This window comes from Anopheles maculipalpis, chromosome X, assembly GCF_943734695.1.
Source record: "Anopheles maculipalpis chromosome X, idAnoMacuDA_375_x, whole genome shotgun sequence".
In the NCBI taxonomy this organism is placed as follows: Eukaryota; Metazoa; Arthropoda; class Insecta; order Diptera; family Culicidae; genus Anopheles; species Anopheles maculipalpis.
This window is the reverse complement of record NC_064870.1, coordinates 9,886,632-9,911,414: the sequence shown is the minus strand read 5'-3', so window position 1 is coordinate 9,911,414 and position 24,783 is coordinate 9,886,632. Positions and strand designations below refer to the sequence as shown.

The 24,783-nt window shown below is 44.0% G+C and overlaps 3 protein-coding genes across 4 annotated transcripts in view; 1 reads left to right on the top strand and 2 right to left on the bottom strand.

Moving 5' to 3' along the window:
* The window catches only part of LOC126561695 (cecropin-B), a 328,190-nt gene that overhangs the window by 21,324 nt on the left and 282,083 nt on the right, over nucleotides 1–24,783 (bottom strand). The window lies entirely within an intron of this gene.
* The window catches only part of LOC126560212 (protein gurken-like), a 473,091-nt gene that overhangs the window by 237,695 nt on the left and 210,613 nt on the right, over nucleotides 1–24,783 (top strand). The gene's annotated exons all lie outside the window — the stretch shown is intronic.
* Nucleotides 1,140–24,042, bottom strand: LOC126558253 (carbonic anhydrase-related protein 10). The gene is given in 9 exon segments (XM_050214234.1): nucleotides 1,140–1,451; nucleotides 1,683–1,866; nucleotides 1,954–2,271; nucleotides 2,352–2,564; nucleotides 2,654–2,790; nucleotides 9,010–9,060; nucleotides 23,760–23,939; nucleotides 23,942–23,997; nucleotides 23,999–24,042. Coding segments are annotated over 9 exon segments (1,206 nt in total). The 3' UTR covers nucleotides 1,140–1,428.

Genomic DNA, 24,783 nt, shown 5'->3' with positions numbered 1-24,783 from the left:
GACCTGCACGCTGGCTGACGTCGTTCAGACGTCGTCCATTGCGGTGGTTGACTATCCACCCAGAAACCCCGTTCCTTCTCCACTTTTGGACTTGCTGTATATGTGAGAGTTCTTCTGGTCACTAGAGTCACACCGCACCGTAACGTCCGTTAGTTTTGTTATCAGTTCTAGTTTATCGTACATTTCCGAAGGCGTTCTCTGACAACGTGTCCAGCATTCTGGCGCCTAGCCGCACCGCTGTGAAGGGTGAGTGGTTCTGATGGTGGCCGATGAACGGGAGAATCCACCAAACCTAACCAGTTGCAGTCCAGCGGTAGAAAACGATGCAGTTACTGTTTGAGTGATTCAACATCGCACACAAGGTGCATCAAGAAATAGACTACACCGGAAGGCGTGTTTGTGTGTAATGGTGGTGATAGCTTTTGGCACTGGTAATGATGCACCCGTGCGATGTGGTTTCAATGCTTGCTACTGGCCACAGAACACACAACGCCACGCGCGCATTACGCGAACGTCTCCGATGAGCTTGTTCGCTGAGCAATGGGATGACTTTCGCGATGAATTGCCCATTAGAGAATACCAAGTCAATGCTACCAACTGTACGCGAACGCGTTCAGACAGCAGGCAATAAAACATTAATTTTGGGGGAGGGAAAAAAATGGATATGCAACCGGGGAACGAAACGTCACTCAGCGTGTTTGAAAAGTGCCCGAAACCATCAACAGAAACAAGACGAGAGATCAGGATCAGTGTCTGTGGGGAGTGACTTGGTGACGAAGATTGTTATGCGCTTGCCTTAGATGTTTCTTCGTGTGTCTTGTCAAACAAGTGCTCTGTGACGCCTTCATTCGTCCTTGCATTCGATTACTTATTCCACCTGTCAGTGTCATATTGACAGTAGGGTTACGCACACATAACAGCTCACACATTCGCTCGGATGAACTTTCCCATGTCCCACCGAAAACTAAACCTAAACGAATAGATATCTAGATATGGTTACAAGTGTGTGTACTTACTCTTGCACAGTACACACCTTCAGCTCCGTTTCTCGATACATCGCCTATAAGCTTTAACCTCTTAATTAGTGTTATCTAATGATATTTTGTTTGCTTTTCTCGCCATACACCAACCGGTCCGTATACACATCCATATATAAACACACACACGCACGCACGCACGCACCCACACATACGCGCTCATGCAGGGCACAGCCGTTCCAAAGGTGTCTGTTACAACAGCAGCAGCACTAGTAGCAGCAGCAGCAGTAGCAGCAGCAGGGGACATGGAATCAATCACAGCAGCAGCACCTGGGAACGTACCGCACTGTTATACCGTATGGTTCAGTTTCACGGTTCAAACACGATTAAGCTATTATCATCGAGCTCGTCCGACTCGTGCTCCGACTGCTCCTGGTTGCGCTTCCTCCGTTCAGTTGTGTTTCCAGCTATTAGCTGCGTTTGTAGAGCATTAGCAAAGGAAGAAAGTTATCATAAGATGAGACGGTTTAGTATGGGTACGAAACGATGGTGTGAAGGATGGGCGCGCCTGAAAGAATGCAATCAACTACGGGAAGCCTAATTAAAAGTGACCAAAAGTAATCATTGCATACGCTGCAGGCGTTGCGCACACAAGACGCGATCCTTTGAAGAATAGTATACGGTACACATTGGTGTAGGGCTTACCTTTATAGTGAACGTCCTTGTACATAGTTGCACATATTTTTCCCCCCTTTTCCTGTTTGTTTCGAAAGTCAATGTTCGTCCGCACGGGACGATGAAGCAGTGGCTGCGGCGGTCGGAAGTTGTTACCTAGCGGTGCCTTCGGATGATCTGGACCACCCTGCATTAGCCTTCGGAGTGCGTGCAGCTGTAAGGGAGATGATTGTATCAATTTTTTTTTCTTCAATCCTGTTCGCTGCTGAAGCACCAGACAACCGAAGCACTACTTTCCTACCTGTTGTTTAGTGATGTAGATGGGTTTGTTCATGACGATCCAGGTGACGGTTTCGTAGCACGCCGGTGCCGTCGTCGAACCCTCGTACGTCATGTAGTGTTCCGTGTCCGGCAGGAGATCGCGCACAGATATTCGGCGTACCGGTGCTTCATCACCGCCGTACCGGATCCTTTCGAGCTGATCCGTTAGCATGCGCAGCTCGGGATTGGAAAGATCGCCGAGCTGCAGCAGTATCGCAACACCGACGATACCTTGCGCACGGTACAGCGCGTCACTGAAGTTGGCGTACAGTTGGGAGTTGTAGCCGAAGATTTGTATCTGTCAGGACACGAGACAGAGTGAGAGAGGGAGTAACTATTGTCGTAGAAAGTGACATTGAAACATGCAGGATAGTTTACCTCCGCTGGAAACGTGTAGCCTTCAACGCTGTGCTCCGAACCGAACTGATCGTGCAGTCCGTAGTGTACGTGTATCTCGTGAAAGCGATACCGATACGAGAGTGGACCACCGGTCAGGTTTACCGGTATCTGCGGCGTACCGTACGCTGAGGATGTCTCGTTGTCTGCGGTGAAGATAACGCTGTGTCCTGTGTTGGCGATCGTGCCACTTATCTGAGTAATCGTAGCGATCAACCAGAAGACACAAAGAGTCCATGATGAGCGTTATACAGTAATGTAGTGAAGGCACTTGCGTTACCTACCCGATGTTTGTCTATGTGCAGGATGCGTAGATTTGGATCGAACAGTAATCGCTGAGGTTCCAGGTTGACAGGCGACTGTCGGCGTCCCTTGTTGCACAATGACCATTCCGGGTTGATTAGACCCCAAAAGGCCGGACCTGTTTTTTTAAAGGTGTATTAGAACAGTTTCAAAACTTCATTTAGTATGTCTTGCAATGGTTCACTTCTCTATGCTACAAGCGAAGTTTATAGCCACTTTTGTAATGAGTATCTGCTCTCAAGTAAACGATCTGCAAACATCTTAGCAGCCACTCTAAACCGATTTACAGAGCACTACAGACTGGCAGCTTTGGTATAGCAACCACACAACACACTGGAAACCGGAAGCGCGTAACGCTTTTGCAAGGTGATGAAGTAATCGTGCGGTTAAACGAGCATTTCTCGCTATTCAAGAAGAATACACAGAGCAGCCCCATCCCCTCCCAATTCTCGACCGTGCGCTCGGGGATCCCAAATGGAGATAGTTCATGAATATTTGATAAATCGTTTATCTGTGCACTTTTTCGCTGCAATTGGTGGGTTTGGTGCTGGCCGTACCCGGGCCCGGGGTGGCTAGCTCATGCTATCTTAACAAACTCTGCTGCTAGTTGCGGTAGGTTGGGCTTTCACCTCCGAGCCACCAACATCAATTGTCTCCTGCTACCTCTCCCAGCCTGTGTCTATCACACCCACCATTCCCTCGGACTTGGACAGCACTCGTACAGAACACCAAAAAGTACAGAGATCATAAGATAAGCGAAGAAACAAAATGCTGACCAAGCATAATGGGTTTGGTCAATGTTTACCTTTCATTCCGGTCACTTTTTTTCCATTGGCCCTCGCTACTCCATTCCTCCCTTCTTCCGACCAACTCCCGGGAACCATTCTGTGGCACTTCTATGGGATGGCACTGCTTTTAGTCAGGCAAAATGATGCTGCAATGATACAGTGCGCTGACTCACGTCGGGTTGCGCTTACGTGACCATAGGTTTTCGAATTTGACCAAGGTTATTGCACACACAATGAGCAGGCATGAAATATGTGAGATGTTTTCCTGCCTTTTTGGGACGAACTTTCATATATTTATTCTTCGGCGCTGAACCAGAATTGTGCGAGGTCGTGTGTACGGCTCCGCCACCGGTACCCTCCATCTGGTCCAAACGACCTCTGATGTGGGATTAGCTGACCGATTGAAATGGTAACGGTGGAAGCATCTTCTTGTGCTACGAGTATACGAGTGTCTGCATGGAAAGGGTGTTTTAGAAATTAGATACCACAAAGATTGACCACTGCAGGTGTGGTCTTAGCCTAGTGTCAGATTGCGCTGCACAATAGAACATACCCACTTGCGCCACACAATAGAGTAGCCGATTGGTTTACCTCTGTTTCCTCGTATAAGATTAGTTATTGTACGAAATAGTGTAAGTGATCTAAAGTTTGTCCTGTGCACAAAGCACCAACTTCAACGGAATGAGGAACAACACCAAAAAAACACACACAAGAATACATCCCGGAAAATCTTTCACGTAACGAAGATAAAACTAGAACTCCCGGTAACGAGAGAAGAATAAAGAAAACCAACCATCTCCAAGGAGTTTCTGGCCACCATTCCTCTGCGCCATTCATCCGGCCGCAAAACTCCAACCCCGCCGACTAGGCGAAACGGACATTTATTTAGCCAGAAAAGTATAGTGGCACACCTGAAGCACCAGAATGTCGTGGGAATTGGGAGGGCGTCCAGTTGCTTTCGCTGACATCAACGATACGATCATTTGTCATGATATAAACCCAGTGTCGGAAGAAGCCAACACGGTCGATGGACCTATTCATTCGAAAAACCCTCAAACCAAACCTATAGCCCGTAGGCGCCCGCCCTGGTACCAGGATGACTTCCGTAAAAGTTCTCGCCCTCGTTGGCCCCCGCGCCCGCCATTGAAAGCATGTTTTCTGATGTATATACATATATTCTTTGCGTTGGTTTTGATGTTATTTTTTCTTGCTTCTTTTTCTTCTTTGTGTTGCCGTTGTCTCGTGCATTGTGCACAGGCAGCCAATAGTGATAGGAGTATCGTCCCATCGCCGAAGAGTTCTGAAGAGAAGTTGAGGTGAATAGTTGAAAAGTAACAAAAGAGAGTACTTGTCCCCACGGCCGGCTCACTCCCCCATCACTACCGCTCCCGATCGCCATCAATTCCGCTGATGTAGAGTGTGGTCAAGCTTTTTTTCCCGGCACTCTAAATTTCTTTTCTTTTTTTTTTTTTTGTTTGCTTGCTGAGTGTATCGGCGTACTGTGCAACCTACCTTTACCTTTTGTGTTTTTTGGTCTCCAAAATTCCGTATCCTGCACGCTCTCACAACAGTTGATTGGGATAACGCAATTACTGTGCTGGCGCTCTTTCATTTCACATGCACTGCACGGTGTTGTTTATCCAACACAAGGTTGGGCTAGCGCTTGGACAGTGCAAACAAAAACGGAAAACAACAGATGTAACATAATATTAGCTCTTTTGGCCCGGTCCCGGTCCGGAGCATCACGGCGAACCCTGCAATCAGTGCTTGTGTACGTGTGTCAGAGCCAGGGAACAGGCAGAAGCAAAGGTACTGTTAAGATTCTTGGTCAGTCTGATTTGAGAAGTATGATCTTTACTTGCGTTAGAAACGATTGGTGCGATTCATGGCGCCTAAATAATATGCAATGATATTATCTAAGTATTATTTTACACGTTTTTTGTTTTGATTGCATAGTTTTAGGCGACGAGTCCATCATGGGGAATTTGACAAATATGACAATCCATTTTTGATTGTCAGATGATTACGACCTTGAAAGACATGATTATGTTTCTAGTTAATACGTATACTTGCTGATTGCATACTATCAGGCGTTGCAGTTAAAAAATTCGGGAAGGCATTCCTGACGATATTTGTTCGTCACGGTTCATCACGCAAAGACGCCTGAATTTATGCAAAGCGCATTACATGGGGTCAAGGATGCAAGTGTATTTTCTATATGGAGCTATTACTCCTTCCTTGTCTGCCAAAGTTTCATTAATCTGGCCTAAATATTGTCCTTAACTCTGGCGCATATTCTTCGGAAGCTTTGTCACGGGCATAGATGGTCAGAACTTTTAAGAAAAGGTGAGACATTATGGAGCCCAAGTCACTTGATCTAATACTTGATTTGATTCACATTTCATGTTCGATAAAAGTCTCGAGAAGCATCTTTCACCGGTGTTTTTAAACAAAGCAAAATTTTGCCAGCAACCTGCTATGGGCAAATTAAATATTATAAAAGTAGCATAAACATTGTAACGATAACCTTTTTTTGTCTTAATTCGCCGATTTCCAGTTCATTTATTAATTTTTTTAATTCACCTTATTCTTACCTGCTACATCACGATGACGCTTACCAATCATTGCGCGGGAGATGCGCCTTAATTTAGATTATTTTCTGCTTTTTCGTTCGCTTCTGATCCGCTCTCGAGCAGTATCGCTCTATCTGGTACGATGGATTGCCATTAATTTCACGGCAGGGGAGCATTGTTGCAACCGTACCCTTTATTGATTACAATTAGTCAGCACTATTTGAGAGCTATCTAATGGAACGCATCATTAACGCCGATCATCGCATCGTCCTTCGACCAGAGCTACCCAACTCAACGTAGCGTACAACTGCCCTCTTCCCATCGCCAAGGTTTTCCATCTGAGGATAATGAAAGGGGTTGCCAGTGCCCGAAAGCTGCCAAAACCATGGTTGGTTCTGTTTTGTTTTGCTGATGCCCGGTTGCGTTAATGCTTTTTAAGGTATACTGCCGAAGACTGATGGATAGATTGTTGCCATCTTGAACGTGTCCCAGAACTTCAGAGGAACAAAACGGGTCGGGCATGTTGCCGTAATCACGCTGATACCGGGAAAGTATTAATTTGATTAGAATCTGCATTTTATTGTACCTTCGGTGTACTTGCTGCGCCACGGAACGCATCGAGTTATAAAAACTGGCGAAAGGTAAACGGAATACCCAAGATGCTCAATATAGTACATCAGTCTCCAATACATATATACAACACACAAACACGCACACACATAATATGTTTGCTTAGACGACGTGCGACGCGCTGGAGGCTTTGATGAAAATTGGCCAACCGAACCTCGATAGAACCTCCACCCACCAGACGCCAATAAGACGTGGAACGCGCGGATGATTCGAAATGATTGAAATGCAAATTTTACTGCCCCATGGTATCGGCGGATCGAAGGGCGCAAATGAAGGTTCTCCCGATACTGCGGCGGGAACCTCATAAAGGAAGAATGTTCATCTCCAGCGGTTCAGCGGAAAGTAGAAGCAAACAGACACACACACACTCACTCAACAAAAAAAACCTAAAAGTCAGATTGTTTTCGACCGGTTGGGCTGGGCTTTTATCGGTAAAACTACCGCGCCCGGGTCACGAGAGCAGCGAATCAAAACTACCTGTTTTTATTATCCACCTTCTTGCGAAATACCGGCCCGGTAGAACGTTTTCATAAAAAATAATGCTCCTAAAAGTGCGTCGTGACGATGGTTTCGGGGCATTTTATACCGGCACGCCGGTGATTAAGACCGGTGAGTCCTTAAACCGTGATGCCTTGCGAAAGTCCGGCGAGCGAAGCGAAACCGTGCGGCAAACGTCATTTATTGCCCGATCGTTTCCTTTTCTTGATGAAATTGATTCTCGCCGAAGCTTGAGTAGCTCCCGAATGCTCCCACCGTGGGTACCTTTTGGGTAGGGGATTGTTAGGGGTCGATTGCAATGAAAAGAATTTTGTCATTAAAACGAGCGTACCTTTTAGCGCAAGTATCGCGCGTTCCACGCGAAAGGAACGAAAATAATCATTCTTCCGTCCGATTGCGATCGGCTGGGATAATTGCGTTGGATTGCAGTCTGTGCTCTGCTCGGTGAGGAATCGTTTGATGTGATCCATGATCCCGTTCCCTGCAGCAGCCAAAGATACCTGTAGTATATCAAAGCAATCGCCATTCGGAGCGGAAGATCGACAGCCAGTGTGTTTGTTCGAGTTCATTAAAATGTCAAACAAATCGTCTGTTTCGTCGATAGCTCTAGGATAGCAGGTGATTCAAAATTAAATTTTTGGTTTTTGTTTTTCATACGATGCGCCTGAATGTAGGCTGACTGAAGGTTTGAAGGCACATTCAACTTAGCAAGGTTATAGCATTTTTCAAAGTATTTTTTTGTGCTTATTAACATCTCAAGTCGATGAAGCATCATAGATTGCGGAAGAAAACACTCCTGAATGTATGCATTCTGAAATACTTTATTTCGTCTCAAGGATAGCAAGAAATGTGTTTCTGTTGGAGTTCATTAAAGTGGCAAACAAATCGTCTGCATCATAGCTAGCCGACGTAAAAGCAGCGGAATGAAAAATAAATTTTTGTTGTTGCGCCTAAATCGATGTGCCTGAATGTATGCTGACGGATAGTTTGAAGGTCTCAAAAATGTCTTAAAATGACTCTTGAGTTCAACATATCATGAAACATATATCACAGATTAAAGAAAAAGCTGATACTAAATAGATGCGCCTAAATGTATGCATTTGTATGTACATTTTATTATTATCAGTCGGATCATACTCGGAAGACCGGAAGGAGTGTTTGTGAATGTTCTCACACTGTCACAAACGTCAATTCGATCATCAGTTTTACAGGCAACCGAAGATATTCGATACTAAATCAATGCGCATAAATATATGCTACTCCCACTACAAACCAATAGTACTTCTACAGGATTAATCTTATTATTTATAAGCCTGTGAAGTCATTTAGCTGTGCAGCTTACCATTTGATGCTCGCTCGAACACTGGCTGTTAAGCGCACTAATTCACATAATCAAATAACCGCCGGTTAAGCTAATAACAGCAGATTCCTTAGAGCCTTCGAGCATCCGTACTATCGTCCCAACACGCTCTAGCTTTAATCGATAATTGGCCCTGGAGGGGCGGGCAAGCATACCAGTAACGCTTGCCACCACCGGCCGTCAACAAAATCTTCCTGGCCGATGAGCTTATTCTATTCATTATTGAAATTAATTGTGAGAAAACAATCACATGCTTAACATCGGACCGTTGGATCTCGGTGGTTGCTACCGGCTGCTAATCCAAGGTACACGGCAAGCCCTCCAGGAGGACGGAGGACCATGATCGAAGTCTTCCAGGTACCTCCCCCTCCCCCCTCTCCCCATCACTTGGAGACACTCGAAACGGGGAGCCGATGCGAAGGGTTTACTCCGTGCGGTTCCGGTAGGTAAGTTTTCCGTTGAATAATAAGCAAACCAAATACACTTACCCGAAATACCATCGTACGTCCACCATTCCTCCCAACTGACCGCAGAAATTGCTGAGGAAGAGAGATAGAAAGAGGAAGATAAGAATAAAAGTAGTAAATGAATTCAAACGAAAGCAAACGAATCATTTGAAAATGTCTCGGCGTATAGTGAAACGGTCAACGTAGTAATTTATCACAAGAGTTCCTTTCCTACCATTACAAATCCTTTCTTCCATCTTTCATCAGTGTAAAGTACAATCTACAATCGTTGACGCTCGAATTATAAGACGTATCTTTTGGGATTTATAATAATTTAGATAAAATAATCATACGTTTAAGTAATCATTTCTACAAAAATAAACTCAGTTTACGCCTGCTGTTATGCAAACCCTATCTTCGCCACCGTAAAGTACTATCGACACTCGTTGAAATTGGGACATACCATAATTCAGATGAAAATGAAACACGTCGAAGCAATCATTTCTACAAAAAAACTTAGTTTGCGGCGCCTGCAGTTATGCAATTTGTTGCTCAAAGTGCTTTTAGAAAACTCGCCAGACTTTGGATCATCCAGCTTCGTTGCAATGCAGCCAGTCGATAAGTGTTCCTAAAAGCCTATTGAAACCTAATCCTTAAAATAATCATTGCAAAACTTTCACCCATTAAGCACTAATGCAAGACACAATCGAAACACCATTCACGTAGCGTAGTTTCGCGAAACTTCAAATCCGAACCGACCCTTCGACATTTTGATTTGCGTTACCGAAACTCGGCACACTCCAGCAAGGGGTGCTTCAAAAATTCTCAAGATTTGCATCGACAGCTGTACGATCGGTGTCGGTGGGGTCCAGCTGTAAGTTCTCGAACATAATTTCCGGAAAAGTTTGCAAACATTAAACGATAACTGATGTAAATGGTGCTCCGGTGCTCCTTAAATAGTACGGTTGCGTACGGCAAACAGAAAAAAAAAATAAACAAAATCTCGTCGACATGTTTGATGGTTTTGTAGCATTTTGTGTGTATGTGTGTGTGTGTGTGTGATGGGAAAAGTGTACTTCAGAGCTCAGCCAGGCAGCCAGTCAGCAAGTCAAGCAGTCCGTCAGTCGTGTAAACTTTCGCCTAACTTGGCAATCCGTTTTTGGCAGGGAGATTTCAAGACTGGTTTGATTATAAATCCAGTCAATTTATTCCTGCCAATTTCGGTGCAAGGTAACCTACGAACGGTTGCCCGAAATTCGGCTTTAATCCGTTCTTTTCTTACTTTGGCTTCTTGGAGGGAGGTTAGAAGTTGTACCAAGTTCGTCTGCTTGCTCCTTACACTGTTACCATTAAACGCTCACTCACATCAACACACACAGGCCATAGCAGATCGATGATGGATATGTGAAGATGGCGGTTCCCGCACACTGCTCAAGATGAGGTTAGTTTGTCGATGAGCAGCCATTAATTAGCTGAAGATCTTTTGACCGGAATTGTACCAGGTAACCTTTCCAGGGTCGAATAACAACTCTTCAAGGGTTAACCTGACACGTAGCTGTAGAGAGTTAACGTGTCTACCAGGCTTGAAACTCGTTTGATTTCTTTTCGTTCTCATTCCCTCGTCTCGATCTCGAAACGAGGCTAACGGGCCTTGCACCGCCAACAAGCCATCGAGTCTTTAACGTAACGAGCGTTAGTGCAATGGAATTTTTGTTGCACCATACCAGCTAACGGATTATACATTTTAAACCAATACCGAACCTTTTGTAGCCTTCTTCTGTTTGCAAGGATTCTAGCACGCCTTGACTCGCCTGGCACCCGATAGTGCCGATAGGTGTGATGAAATAACTTTGAGGTTTCGTTTCGTTCGTGTGCACAACTGCTCCACTAGCACTCACACACACACACACACACACATACAAATCGAGCTGTGTACCATGTCCAGCTATCCAGGCAAAAACCTTGCACTCATTCTAAACTCTGCACACTCTCGCTTCCGCTCCCTAGCGCGTACTAATTCTCGCATGCCGCAAGATGGCTGCTCAGAAAGGTAAAGCCCGAAACGATAATAGTACATAATCACAGGGAATTTCACTTAGAGCAAAACGATTCTTCCCGGTAACACACAGACACACACGGGGCATCAGGTACAGCTAGCTATGTATCGTCGGCTTTATACAGTGCCCTGACCCAGACTATGATGCAGCCGCCTCTAGAAGTGCTGCTGGATCGTCCGATTAGAACCACCAACCCGCAAGGTGGAAAATCCTATTATGGAAACAGTCACTCTTGAGCAGAGTGAGGCGCTGTGGAGGCATACGGTGTGGGATATCTTCGAGGAGTGGACCTTGCGATGAGGCAAGTTGTAAGCACACTCTGCTTGTGACTAAACCCATCCGGAGACTTGGCTCACATGATGTCCTATCATGTCTTCAAACTGGTCTATGTCGTAGTGTTGTTGTTCAACTCTAAGGAATAGTCTTCAACCAAAGAGGAAAAAAAGGAAACTTATCAAAAGATGACCCGGTTGATGTTATCCCAGTTGCACTATACTATACGTCCCCTCTTTTTTTTTTTCTTCTATCTCCATAAACCGTAACAAAAGAGCTCAGCGGGCAGTGAGGGTGTATTTACCCTCTTTCGTGTGAATTTTTTGTTGTTGTAGCTGTTGCAAGAAGTCCCATACTATCCTACTATCATTCTGAGGACTGGGAGAGGTGTAGAAGGAGAAGAAAAAAAATCATTCGCAAATACACTATCCACTATCGTAATGTTTTTCCGTAGTTGATGGTGAAAGGTGAGCCAAAAAAGGAAAAGAATCTCCCAAAAAAAAAACCCCCCTCAAAAGAAGAGGGCATATACAAGAGGGCAGAAATCTTCGACGACACGTTCAAGAGCATATATTGGTGGAAACCCAATCGGTAGGGTGTTCCAAGGATTTGGAATTCCGACCGGGAGTGTATGAGGATGACCCACAACCCACAAAATTCACCCACAAAAAATAAGGACCTCGCTCCAACTCTGAGATACTGATAGGCCAGCAGCTTAGATTCAATTACAAAACCACTGTTCACCAGAGCCACCGCCAACTACGATGGATACGGATCGGAAACAGTATGCTTCAAACTCACCCGTAGAAAATCTAGTCCTAACAAAAAAAAAAAGAAAGAAAATCTTGAAGGATGAGACTCCGAACTCCGAGGGCCGGAAACGGTAGAGTGGCAAAGATGCTTTTCAATTATATTTGCCACCTCCTTCCCAAGGGGTTCTGCCTCTTTCGCCCCTTTCACCCCGTAAACCCGTACCCGGGGGCCATTTTTCGCATGATCCGAATAATTTCGCTCAACCACTGGCCATCTGCTGCACATTTCGATCCAACTCCGACTCGTGATGGGGTTGGTATGTTGGAGTGGATGGGTTTTGTTTCGGGATTTGAAGCAGCCGAGCTCCCGTATTTTGTGTAGTGAATTGCATAGATGTAGGCGCGCGCTCGTATTACAGCGAATATATTTGGCAAAACCGATAGAATGTTCGGTGGCTGGAATTTCGAGTATTCGAATGGATTGCTTACATGTGTGGGTGTGTGATTGTAAGCGAGAGCTAGCAGGGATTGTACTCAGGCGCTGACGCTTTCGAGGGGACGTCCATAAACTATACAAGCTCTAAAATTGAGAATTTTGGACTACGGGAAATGTAATGATTGAAATATTCTGGTGGCTCGGAATTGTGTGCCTTGCTGTTGAACTGTGCCTAGATTTTAAAGTTTGAGTTTGATTAACGATTCAAAATGCTCAAGGACCACCTGCTCGAATAAGCCTACAATTTACACAGTGTTTTAAAGGTTAGTTTTACATGTTAACTCCATTTTTAATTTCTGTAAAGGACTTTTTCACCATTAAAATTTGTATTTCACATCCGTCAAGAAAACTTTGAAAGTTGAATGTATCCAACTAGAACACATCCTTCCCCAAGTGGTATCCAGTTTGTGGAAGACCCCCTCGCAGAATTTGAGAAAAATAACATACAATAGCCTACTTTCAGGGGCTTCCTAACAAATACTGTTTGCTGTATGTTTCATCGAGCATCCCTGACTTGCATTTTTTTTGTATCGTTATTTCGTATTAAGCATCAATCATCTCACAATGGGGTCGACCTGTGTGACATTTGAACCGATTAGCAAAGCCAATTAACCTTTTATCCATCTCCAGCATAGGCTTTTGTTCCTCCCGAATGTAGAATAATACAGGGCGAAAAAAAGAGCTCCCGTCTGTTAGCAAATATGAACGCAAAAAAAAAGACGAAAAAATCTCAAACTAGTGTTAGCCGCACGTGCTAGTGCTTCATTTAAACATGCTTTTGTCTGTTCGCTTTGTCGGTGCTGCGCGCTTTCAATGCAATGCAATTCGCCGAAAAAAAAAGTGTTCCAAGAAACCGATGGTTCGACAGCTGGGTTTCGCTCCGTGCACTATCCGCACCTCACGCCGGGTGTGATCAAATCGCACCAATTTCCATGTCAAACAACGTGTGACGTGATGTTTTCCCTGCTTCGGGACGCACAAACGTTCCTCTCGCTTACCTTTTGCGTTCGAGCGGTAACCGTCCAGGATCAGCGCAAACCGGAAGCCGGAACCGATTCGCGAAACCGTTTGTCGGTAGTCCCGAACAAACCGAGATGAAGTGGGAACAAAAAAAAAACACCACGAAACCCGGAGCGCGAATGAAAACATATAAAATCACGCAGTCATGCACAGGAAGTTCATAAACTGTTAAAACTGTCACCGTGGCCGTGGCCGGCACGTACCCGAACCTGCACCTGATGCCGATCGTGATTCGTGATTGAAAGAAGAGCAAATTAAAGCAGCGATTTTTCGGTCGCTTTTCCTGCTATTCTCTTTTTCGTGTTTTTATTGTTTTCGTTAACGCATTTTCCTGCCAGTTTTTCCCCCTCTTTTGCGCACCACAACACCGCACACGATGCTCAAAATTATGATAATGAGCACAATTATTGGCAAGGAATGGAATGTGACTGTTTGGTGGAGATGATGGGAACTGCACATTGGCTGTGCAACTCGCACTGAAGGAGCAGGGCCGGAAGGGATGAAGTGGATGGGAAGAAAACGCAAAGAAACGAACCGTCAATTTAATCCCATCACGTATGCGGAATGAATCGAGGCGTAAATTCAACGCACAAATATGCACATGTTTGTGTGTGTGTTTGTGTGTGTGTTTGTGCGTGTACGCGAAAAACCAAACAGTTGTGTCGGATTTGTTCGTTAGTGTTTAATGATGGCCACGATCGTGAACAAATGAATCGAAAACTACGCCCCGTCCGGTTTGGCGGCTATTGTTTCTTGGTGGATTGGGGATTGCGGCAACAGCGCGAATTTTCCGCCGAATCGAAATGAGAGGTGTTTGTGTAGGATTGTGTTGAAGGAATGGTGCCACGGCTGAGATGGATTTTTGTTTTTGCAACGTTAAAACGTGTGTTTAGCATTTTGAAAGATTTAATCGCGGCTAAGTTAATTTGAGAATGTAAAGGAGGTGCGAATTGCATACCTTTTGGGCGCTGAATTATTACTTAATCCACTAGGGCGGTCTAGCTGATGCTTCCGTTGCAATGAAATGGTTCAATATTTGTTTTTTATTTAAAAAAAAAACCGACGGATTGGTTAGCCTTCTCGGTGTTGTCGGTGACATGAGTTTTACAATATTTTGCAGAAATTTAACAAACAATTTAACGCACCACAGGCACCACATTTTCTACCAAGGTTTGCATAATCACTCCTGATATTAAAATTGCTGGATCAAATACCTCACCAACCGACAATGCTCCCAGCAGCGCTGGGCAAAGCGTATAGCTTTACCTTGAATGGACTCGAGCCGAGCCATCGTATCAATAAGCACGGATAGATCTTTAACACGATATTTTGTCACAGCGGCCCAAGATTTCCTGCTTGCGGAACACGAGAGTGTGCACGGAGAGTACTTGAGATGCATGTTTCCAGCTTTACTACATATCAACGACCCGATCACGAACGATCGTACCTGGTTATCGGAGCCATATCGCCAAGGGTGTTGGTAGACCTAGTCTTTTTGGCAAGAAGAACGACAAGAGGCACGTTTTCGAAGACTGCTTTAATATAATTAAATTAATTACTCAACCATTGGTCAATCTAGAATGAGAATTAGCACCCTAAGGTTATCTCGAAGGCATGTGTAAGAGCTTTAGCTATATTTGCTTCCTATTAATCCATCCTTTTTCATCATTCCGCAAACATCCGCTTCTCATAATTGGCTGCATGTATTTCGCTTTGCATATATTGAGGCGTTTTTTGCCTAGTGATGACCAAATTCGGTTACGGCATAACATACAGGTGCACAAAAAATTTACTCTAGTTATATGCTGCCCTTTTCTGATTGATGATGTGGAACATCATCATAATCTTCTTCTTCCTCTTAATGACCTACTGAGATCACACTGGTCATCGAATGGCTAGTCTTGTAAACTAGTAGAAAACAAGTAGTTGACTGGTAATAAAACTGCTAAGAATACTTAAATTACGTAGCCAATCCCTTGCAGATACATTTTCTGAAGAGGCGCTATGAAGTGCATAACTTGCAGGTGTAAAAACAAATACGAATTGCTTCAAACTGTTCAAAACCAAAATCTCTTAAAATCTTTCTACCTCGGCAAAAACGACTCCTTAAAGTATATCTAGTGCTGCTTAACAGCTCATAATGACCACTCTATTCAAGAAAAAACAGTAACAGGAGAACAAAAAATGCATTTAATCAGAAATCAATCGATTGTGCCTACACGCGTGCCTTTCCACCGTCAAAGCACGTGTGTACTTTGACTTGCTGTTCCTTAAAATCACTTAAACTGTTTCTATTTAGAGGTGCGAAAAGTGCGAACGAAGCGCGTGCTTGTGTGTATGTGAAGAAGAAGGGAGAAGGGAGAGAAATCCCTATTCGAAATCCAAACCGTGCCTAGAATACTACATCAGGAAGGATGGAAACAGTTCACCATCCCTCGCGATAACCGTTTAAGGCATCAGGAACGGCGGAAGGATACGGTGGTTCGATCGTAAAAAAAAAAAACATCCCCCAAAGACTCTCCCTCATGGTGTGGTGAAGCAATGGGAGCGAAATAAAAAAATATTTAAGAAAGAAAGTCGTCGATGAAGAGTAAATCGATTTCCAAAAGAAGAAAACTACGAACCTCGCAGCGTGGGATGGGCCTAAGCCACTCCCCCCATTTGACAAACAATAAACAAACGTAAACGTCACATCATCTCGCATGGGATGGCTCGTCGTGGCCGCCTATCCTTTGATGTAGCCTTGTTCGCCTGTCATAGCCGCACAAGGATCGAAAATCGATAAGTAGTGAGCTAGAGTAGAAGTTTATTTACATTGATTGTGGTACGGTGACAGTGAGTTGGGCTCGGCGACAAGCGAACGCCTTGTTGGACGCCCCCTTCGTATCGAGACGACCCGACAACAGAAAACAAGACATCTCATGAGCAATCAGATTTTTCTTTTTCATTCTTCATTGCTGCTCTTTTCACGTGGGGCTTGGAAAGTGGTAAGTTTGTTACGATTGTATTGGATTGTTTCAAGAAATGTCAGAAAAACAGGACAATTTTTGTTTTGTTTTGTGCGAACCAGAAAACAAGCCAGTAAACGAGTTAAGATGTAAGCGCCTAAAGCTATGCAATGTGGTGTTTCAGGATGCTTAATGGCCCTGTAACGCTCACTGTTAAGGATTGCAAATGTTGAAATTTTATTGCGAAAGTACAGCTCTTAACTATTAACCTTACTGCCCTACCGAAGGTGGTGGATAGCAAACTTTGTATTAATCATAGTCCCTGTTCATGTTATTAAAATAGACATGCAGTTATGTGCGAAAGGTGAAAAATGACTGTAGAATTAAAATGTTGAAAAACTTCTCCATACGCTCGTTACTGTGTGTCTGTATCGATCCTAGAATCCCTTACTTTCGTGTGAACATACACACACACATGGAGGGTCCCAGAACGATGACAGTACGACCTGCTCTACTATAAATCTCCAGACGACCACTTTCAAAGCAGCATGATCCTGCTGCACATTTCTCGGGAAGTAGCAAAACTCCGGTGTCCGGTTCAACCCTCTGCAGGCAAACCCGGCTTCCTTCCTGCTTCCGTGCCTCCGGTGCCTCCGAGGTGAGTTTGTATCAGGGATCAGTAAGCCTTCGAAAGACTCGTCGCAAACGACCCGCAAACGTACCTGTGTTATTAGTTACACCTTTAGTGAAAGGTAGTTTAAAGCATTTTGAGTACACTAATTCGTCACTTGAGCAGATACGGGTATGGAAAGCAGGCTGGAAACTCGCAATGAAATTTAAGTGAATATTTCCTCCAACGTTTCTTGGGCGTCCGAGGGGTCTTTAGGGACGTTTAACCCCTTACTCTAGCTGAATCGGTTTTTAGAAGCTTAGCGGATCTTCTTGTGGAACCTCATGCTTTCATCTAGCGTCGTCGTTTTCTACTACAGCGCCACACCTTTAGCGCGATCAGTAAATTGGGACCCAGCGCAGTGTTTTTGCAAAAAAAAAGCTAGAAAAAACGAAGAATAGGAAGTTCCGCAAAGCAAGGGTTGTCCCTAATCCAACCGGGTAGCAAAACGATCGACCCCGGTTGCAAGCAGTTGCAGGCGAGAACGAAGCGAGAAATAACACTTTCGTTCAACACCTGGCGTTTATGCAAAGTACGCTCTTCCGGTTGCTGGTACGGGGTCCGGTTGCCCGCGTTGTCGGACAATTTCAGGAAGACGGTGGCAGCGTGAGGGTTATTGGTGTGGATGGTGTGAGGAACCATCTGATAGCGACTTCCGGCAAGTTGGCCGTCTGGTACGAAGCGCCTTGGCAAGAAAAAAACTAAAACGCGGGAGAATGATGTTTTGATCTTCACGACAAAGACGACAAGATAAGATGACGAAAACGTAGGATCCGAAGGGGGTTTGTTTTGGAGGGTTGAAATATTGCACGCTGGATCGATAGATGTGTGGTGATTGAGCTGCGTTGGGAACCGTTTAAATGTCACGAAGTTTCGTGTGTGAGTTGGAGCATCGCAAAACATTTGTAAGATTCTTCGGAGGTCGAGTCGATCGATCCACTACGTTATCAGACTAGTTATCTAATTACTCATATGGCACCGTGCTTCCAAGCCCGTGCGGTAGCCATTTTCTTACGTGCTTCCGACGCTAGTAGCTATAAAAATTAACCAAAGACACATTAGATGGTTTGCTCGGCGGAGAAGGCCCCGAGCTAAGGATGAGTGGTCGAAAAAGGGGTAAAAGAAAGAAACAGGAAGCCAATTAGCCATAGCACTGCACCAGAAAACATGGCCGGCGAACTGGGTGTGAAAGATTTAATGATTTTCCCATTAGCGCGACGCAATTAATGGGCGAAGAAACAAGAGGAAAACGGCTGGATGAAGGCGAAGAGCGATAGTCGTAGTTTTATCTGACTCGATAGTAGCTCTCGACCTGATCAACCGAACTGCGAACCTTAACCGACACTAAAAGGGAAGGTATGTAGCATCTCCAGGGCAGCAAAAATGAGCTTTGAATAAAAATAAAAGCTTGCTGAGTCTTGGCCGATTCTACAGCACACAGGAGACTGTATTTATACAACTCCTAAAGGTATGCAACCAATTGCAATTCTACCACAAAAAAACAGGCTTTGTAATAATGTTTGCACACCTTTAGGCGCTCTACACTAACGAGCAGAAACAAAAAGCATCTCAACGACAAAGTCAGCATACGCCCCGACTAGTGTTAGCCGTGAATCGTGACGCGGTAGAGAGCGTTTGTCGGGCACGATAAACATCCTTCACCCCGGGTACAATCTAACCTGTTTTCCAAAACCCATCAAAAACCATCGATAAAAAGGGGTGCAGCTCCACGAACGAAACGACCGCTGTCGCTTCCGGTCAACATAAATTCTAGCCAGAGGTGTGGTCTTTCCCAAGTTTTCTCGTCCGAACGGTTAGGCATCGGTCGTGCTTCTTGTGAGCGTTCCAGAAAATATTTGCGCTATCAGCGGGTGAGCTGGGTGTGGGTGAAATAAATTTTAACATCGGTAAGCTGCTGCTATTGCTGGCTGCCGCTTGATGGATACAGAAATTCTACACGTGGTATTTCGATGGCCATACCAGTCATTTTACGGTTCATCTTGGTTCTTTGCTGGATAGTCACCAGCCGTAGACGGCTTGGGAAAACAAAGGAGTGTCGATTTTGTTTTCTTCCTTACAAGGGGAATTATGTCGCATTAGAAGAGCCGAAAAAGGGGTATGAGATTGTGTAAAAATTCCTAACAACATACAATTGAGCAGGTTTTTCGTACAGTTTTTGTTTGGCCCCTACATCAATATTTCCAGCAGTGGGCAGGATAAATGTGCCGTAAACAATCGTGAAGGGTGCCGCTCTAATTATAGCATTGAAAATTAAAATAACATTTACCAAAAGCTTAATGAGGTAAGCGAGCAGATTTCGTTTCGAGCTGACCTGTCCGGTGGGAAAAACGTGAACGTGTAATGCAAGCACTCCCTGGTACAAGTTTTCCACAAACCACATGAGGATGCGCCTTCTCCAATTACATATGATCTCGCTGCAGCAGCACACGATGTATCTCGGATAATTTCCCCCGTTGCGGTACAAGACATCCCCGAACGGAAGCAAAACTCTTGGACTACCGGCTCCTTACACACTAAAGTCTTGCGCACCCGCCTGTACCACCAGCTTTACTGACCAACTAATATCGCACACACAAGCAGCTGGAGCGAATTACAAGCTGACAAGCACACCTCTAACGACCCCCAGCGGGACTCGGGATGTACCACATTTTCTTCCCCGGTTATACACCGGTAAGACCAGCAAGCAAGCAAGAAGAAGCAAAAAACACTGCAATTGCCCCTTTCCACTGCACACAAAAAAAAAGGATCGCTTGAGGAAGATCCTTTTCATTCGCCTCACGCTCACTCACATTCCCTTCTGCGCGCCTTCCTTGCAACAACCTGTATCAAATGACTGTAATTAGACGGCCAAGCGGGATTTTCCGGGTAAAACTCCGAAACAACGCTCACTGCCACTTGACCTCACCGAGTGGCGAACCGTTCCGGGGCACACTTAATGTATTCAGACGGGTGCGGAAAGTGTTGGGCTGATGGTGGAAAATTGCACACAGAGAAAATGTGTTTGTGTTTGGCAGGCTGTTGAATAGGGGTTGCTTGCTAGCTTCTTCACTGTTTTTTTTCTTGCTATCGTAAGGTTAAAGGTGTGCTGCTTAGTGTTAACAGCGATTATAAAGGCATGACGGCACCGTTGACGGCTTTTTTGTTGCTTTTATGTGTGTGTGTGTTTGCTAATGTAGTGCGATCTAATTGTTTTATTGTAATTTAATTAAGTGTAAGAGGCACAATTATCATCCGGTGGGCTATAGTGACATTTACGATCACTTGGGGAAGGTTGAATGGGGGTATTTAATTGTTAAAATATTTCTTTTCAACACAGCTTGAAGAATTCAAAACACGAATTTAATGTTTGATTAAGAAAAGAGAGCATTTTTAGTAGTAGAAATTAATTTAGCGAAAGTTGCATACATTTAGGCTATTTTCATTTTATAAAACAAATGTATTTTTATTCCTCCAATAATTAACAAGTAAAAAGCATACTTTTAGGCGAATAATTTATTTTCTAGCAATGACAAATTCAATGACAATCATACGAAAATCGGGACTTTTAAATAAGCAATAAAAACTTTTGTAATTAAATTTTGGAATTGGGAAGTCTTCTGATTGTTAAAATATGAACACTCACACTGTGTGAGTGTGATTACACACAATACTGTGTAATCATAATCGTTACGCTTGCTTCACTTGCACTCTAATTGTTACAAAATGTTTACTTTCTTATACAGAAAGGCATACTTTTGGGCGTACGATTTTCATATTCAAGCAATCCGTAAAATTCAGGTGCGATTAAAAAAAACGATCCCAGTTAGATTCACAATAAATGTTAGATCTAAAATCACCTGACAGGAACAAAGTAAATGAACGCAAATAACGATTCTTAAGTGGAAAATCAACGCAACATGTTGATTTACAAAACGAAAACCGACAACCATCCTTAGCTACAAACGAAAAACTACATTGTAAAGCAATTGCACAGTGTGTTGATTGAAGAATACGCAAAACTATCGTACCGTACAACCTCAAATAGGAGGCTTGGCGTTTGCTATTTTCCAACACAAAAAAACACACATTTACTAGCTTCAAAGTTTATCATCGTTCATCGTAAAATGGCAAACGAATGTTGCAGAGAAAGAAGGACATTCGGTTGAGCAACATCAGTGGGCGATTTGCATAATCGTGTGATGCAATTGCACTGTCGTGATGTCGTGTGAACGAAGGGCCAAGCGAGATGTACTGTTGTCAAAGAAAAAAAAAAAGAATATGAACAGGAGAGGAACGACAAAAACGGTTTTCCCAGTGGCGACAGACGAAATAAAAAAAAGACAAGCGTTTCTCTATACTTTTTGCTTTGCTTTGTTTCGCTTCTCGACGGCTCTTGGTTAAAGAGTGAGCTGAAGTTGGGAAAGATAGCAAAAAAAAAAAACAGGAAGGATGAACTGTGAGGAGTGTATGTCACACAGGTGGAGTAGGATCATCACACGCTTTCTGTTCTTTTAGTTTTCAATCCCTCTTGTACGTTTGCAGTGGATGTAATATTTTTCTCTTTCCCTTTTTTTCCTTCTTACCTTCACTTTGTTTGTAGTAACGTATGTGTGTGTGTGTGTGTGTGTGCGTTAGTGTGTATGTGATGAGTTGTTGTGAAGAGTGAAGAGCACCATGTAAAACACCTGCAGGACTTTACGCGCCTGAATGTATGCAGCTTGCAGCTTGTGCAGGTGTTTATGAAATCTTTCACTAAGCCACTCAGTGTTTTGAAAAAGAGGCCACGGACATTACGCCAGTCCATGTGGGCCGAGTGGGTGGGTTTGTATAGGTGCTTGGTTGGGGAAGAGCGGAAGCGCCCGGAAAAGGACGAAATAAAGTCCGTAAAAGGATTTCCTTTTGGTGACATAAACTATGAGCGTTGGGCGCTTTATTAGGTTTACTAGCCTCCGCACACCGGTAAGTCCCGGGTCGTCTCGTGGTAAAGGTGTCGGTACTGGCAGCTCTCACCATTCTGCCAGCAGCCGGGATGATGAGTTGTTTATTTTTATGTGATGGTGCGCTGTAAAAACAAGCTTGCATCACTGATGATGGACGGGCGGTGAGCGTGGGTCACGTTTTTCTAGGTGCATGAGGCGGCAGGGCACGGTAGTCCGGTCTCCATGCACGTTTGCGTTGCCGTACAATTAACCAATTCCTGCATCCGGCGCCCCACAATTCCTAACGAGTGTGCAGGAAGCAGAAACGCTTTACGAACTCCGGTACGTCAAACACTGTCCAGCTGGCTTATGCTGGCTAATGGGAGGAAAAGGACTAATTTCACTACCATTTATTGCTGGTATCGCTCGTCCAATTCTGCTTTTTAAGCAATCGAGTCAAAGATAATGGTGTGTTTGGGGTAGGCAAATAAAAGTAACTGCTTTCTTCGCAATCCGCAACTAAAACACTCAGGTTAGACAAATTTATAGCGTACAGGGCCCGTTTTATACGTCCATCAATCGCTTGTCCAAACGCTTGTCCGCTTGTCCCTTAAACGTAAAAGAAAACTAATCAAGCTATTGAAAGAGCATCTTTGATATGCTGGTTGCATACTGTCAGGGGTTATTTTTAGAGGGAACTTATGTATTTTTCACGTTCCTTTTAATGAAGTGTCCGTTCAGTTTAGAAACCAGAAATGTATTTTTAGTTGTCAAATAAATAAAAAGGGAGTAAAATAGATTAAAATCTTATTAGATGAAAAGCAAAGCATTTTATTCTGCATTATCTAGGATATATTTTTATTAAAAAATTAATCTTCTTTGAGGAACTGCCTTGGCGTATTGCTAGACTTATTAATACCACCGAATAGGTCCGAATAGGATTTGAACCCTGGTTCGGCCGTGTGAAGGTGCCTGCTGATGCCTGCAACATTAAAAAAAGGGATAAAATCGTACATTTAGGCGTACAATTTTGTTTTCCAAATTTCAAGCGCTTGTTCGTATGCATTTCATAATGCAACAGCAACATTGCTATCACTTTAACCACTGCTTACATAGTATCTGGTCGAAACATACATCCTTCATATTCGGATACTCTTGTTTCGCTCCATACACCGTTGTGCTTTATTTCATCGAAATTAGCAAATTGCTACTGGATGTCTTTCGAATGACACATGTACTTGTGTGTGTTTCAGGGAAGACCATAACAGCCATGGTAGATGGAAGGGAAGGCGATCGAGCAATAAGGAAAAGCGAACGTTTCTTTATCGCATTTTTATGACTCCGGGTTTTTTGATGCGCTTCGTACGTTAAGATGTAAGCATATTTTTAACGCACACACATCCAGCCTCGTACATAACTGCTGAAACCTTCCCCAATATACACACACACACACATGCATCACTCTACCACCACGAGTAGTCGTAAATATGAAAGACAAGAGTAGCAACCACCATGTGCTGAGTTTTGTGAGTAGGTCGAAGCGTGCGAAAATTTTGTGACGTTGCGTGAATATCCTTTTTCGCTTGGGCAGAAGTATTAGAGGACAGCATTCAAGTAGATCAAGAAAAAAAAGCGTGCATCGTGAATAAACACTTACCGGGTATCTGGAGCAGCAGCAGCAAGGTAAGCGCTTTCACGTTAATCAGCAGTCCCATAATTTCACCGGCTTCCACAGTGTTGACGGTTGTTGCAGATGCTTTTGCTGTAAGATGCCGCTGTGCCGAGCGGCCACGCTGAGCGACACGTCTGAATGTTCCCGGGGTCCCCCGTTTTGCGGGGTGAGACAAATAAAATGGCCCACTACACACTCACACACCACAGCATACACAATCACACACACACTGGCACACACCGTGCGTCCGAGTGGCATACGAGTACATGCAACTGCGACCAAAACCGTCGGCAGGCCACATGCGTGAGTGCCTGAGTTTGGGGTTTTCCGTTGGTTCCTTCGAAAACTATCGGTAAAACAGGCCCACGGCCGGTGGTGTTGATCGTGGCTGGTAGATTTGATTGATCGGCGCCACTCCGCTCGGCAGGACCTCACACGTCTACACCCTGCGAGCTAATCGAGCTTCCGAAGCATGTTCGGATCATTGGATGGAAGAGAATAAAATAAAGATAATTAATGATCGTAAAGAATTTAAAACTGTAGATTTTTCAAGCATGTTCCAGAATTTAAAATATTTTGTACTGCAATTTGCATATCTGTAGGCTGGTTGTAAAAAAACAGACGTAAAGTGCAATTAAGAGTTGTCATCAACAACTGTCACGGTTTGTCACGGCTGTCTGAACATTAATAACTTATAGTATGTTTTAAATAATAATAAATCTTAATAAATAAGTAATTTTAAAGTAATTAATAGTAGTAGTTAATTTTTAAGCGTTGGACTACATCAAGCCTGGACCTTAATAAACGGTTGTTAGGTTAATCACATAATGTTGTTCGTCAGTGTAGTTATGCAATTCGAAACAAGTGTCACTTCCAAAACTAGGCAGCAAACAACAGCAACAAATATCAGAAAAAAATTAATAAACAACTGAATTTTGCTACACCAAAACGTAAAGCTATGTAGCGAAACGAGTCACCATGGGTTCAAGTTACACGCCTACAAGTATGC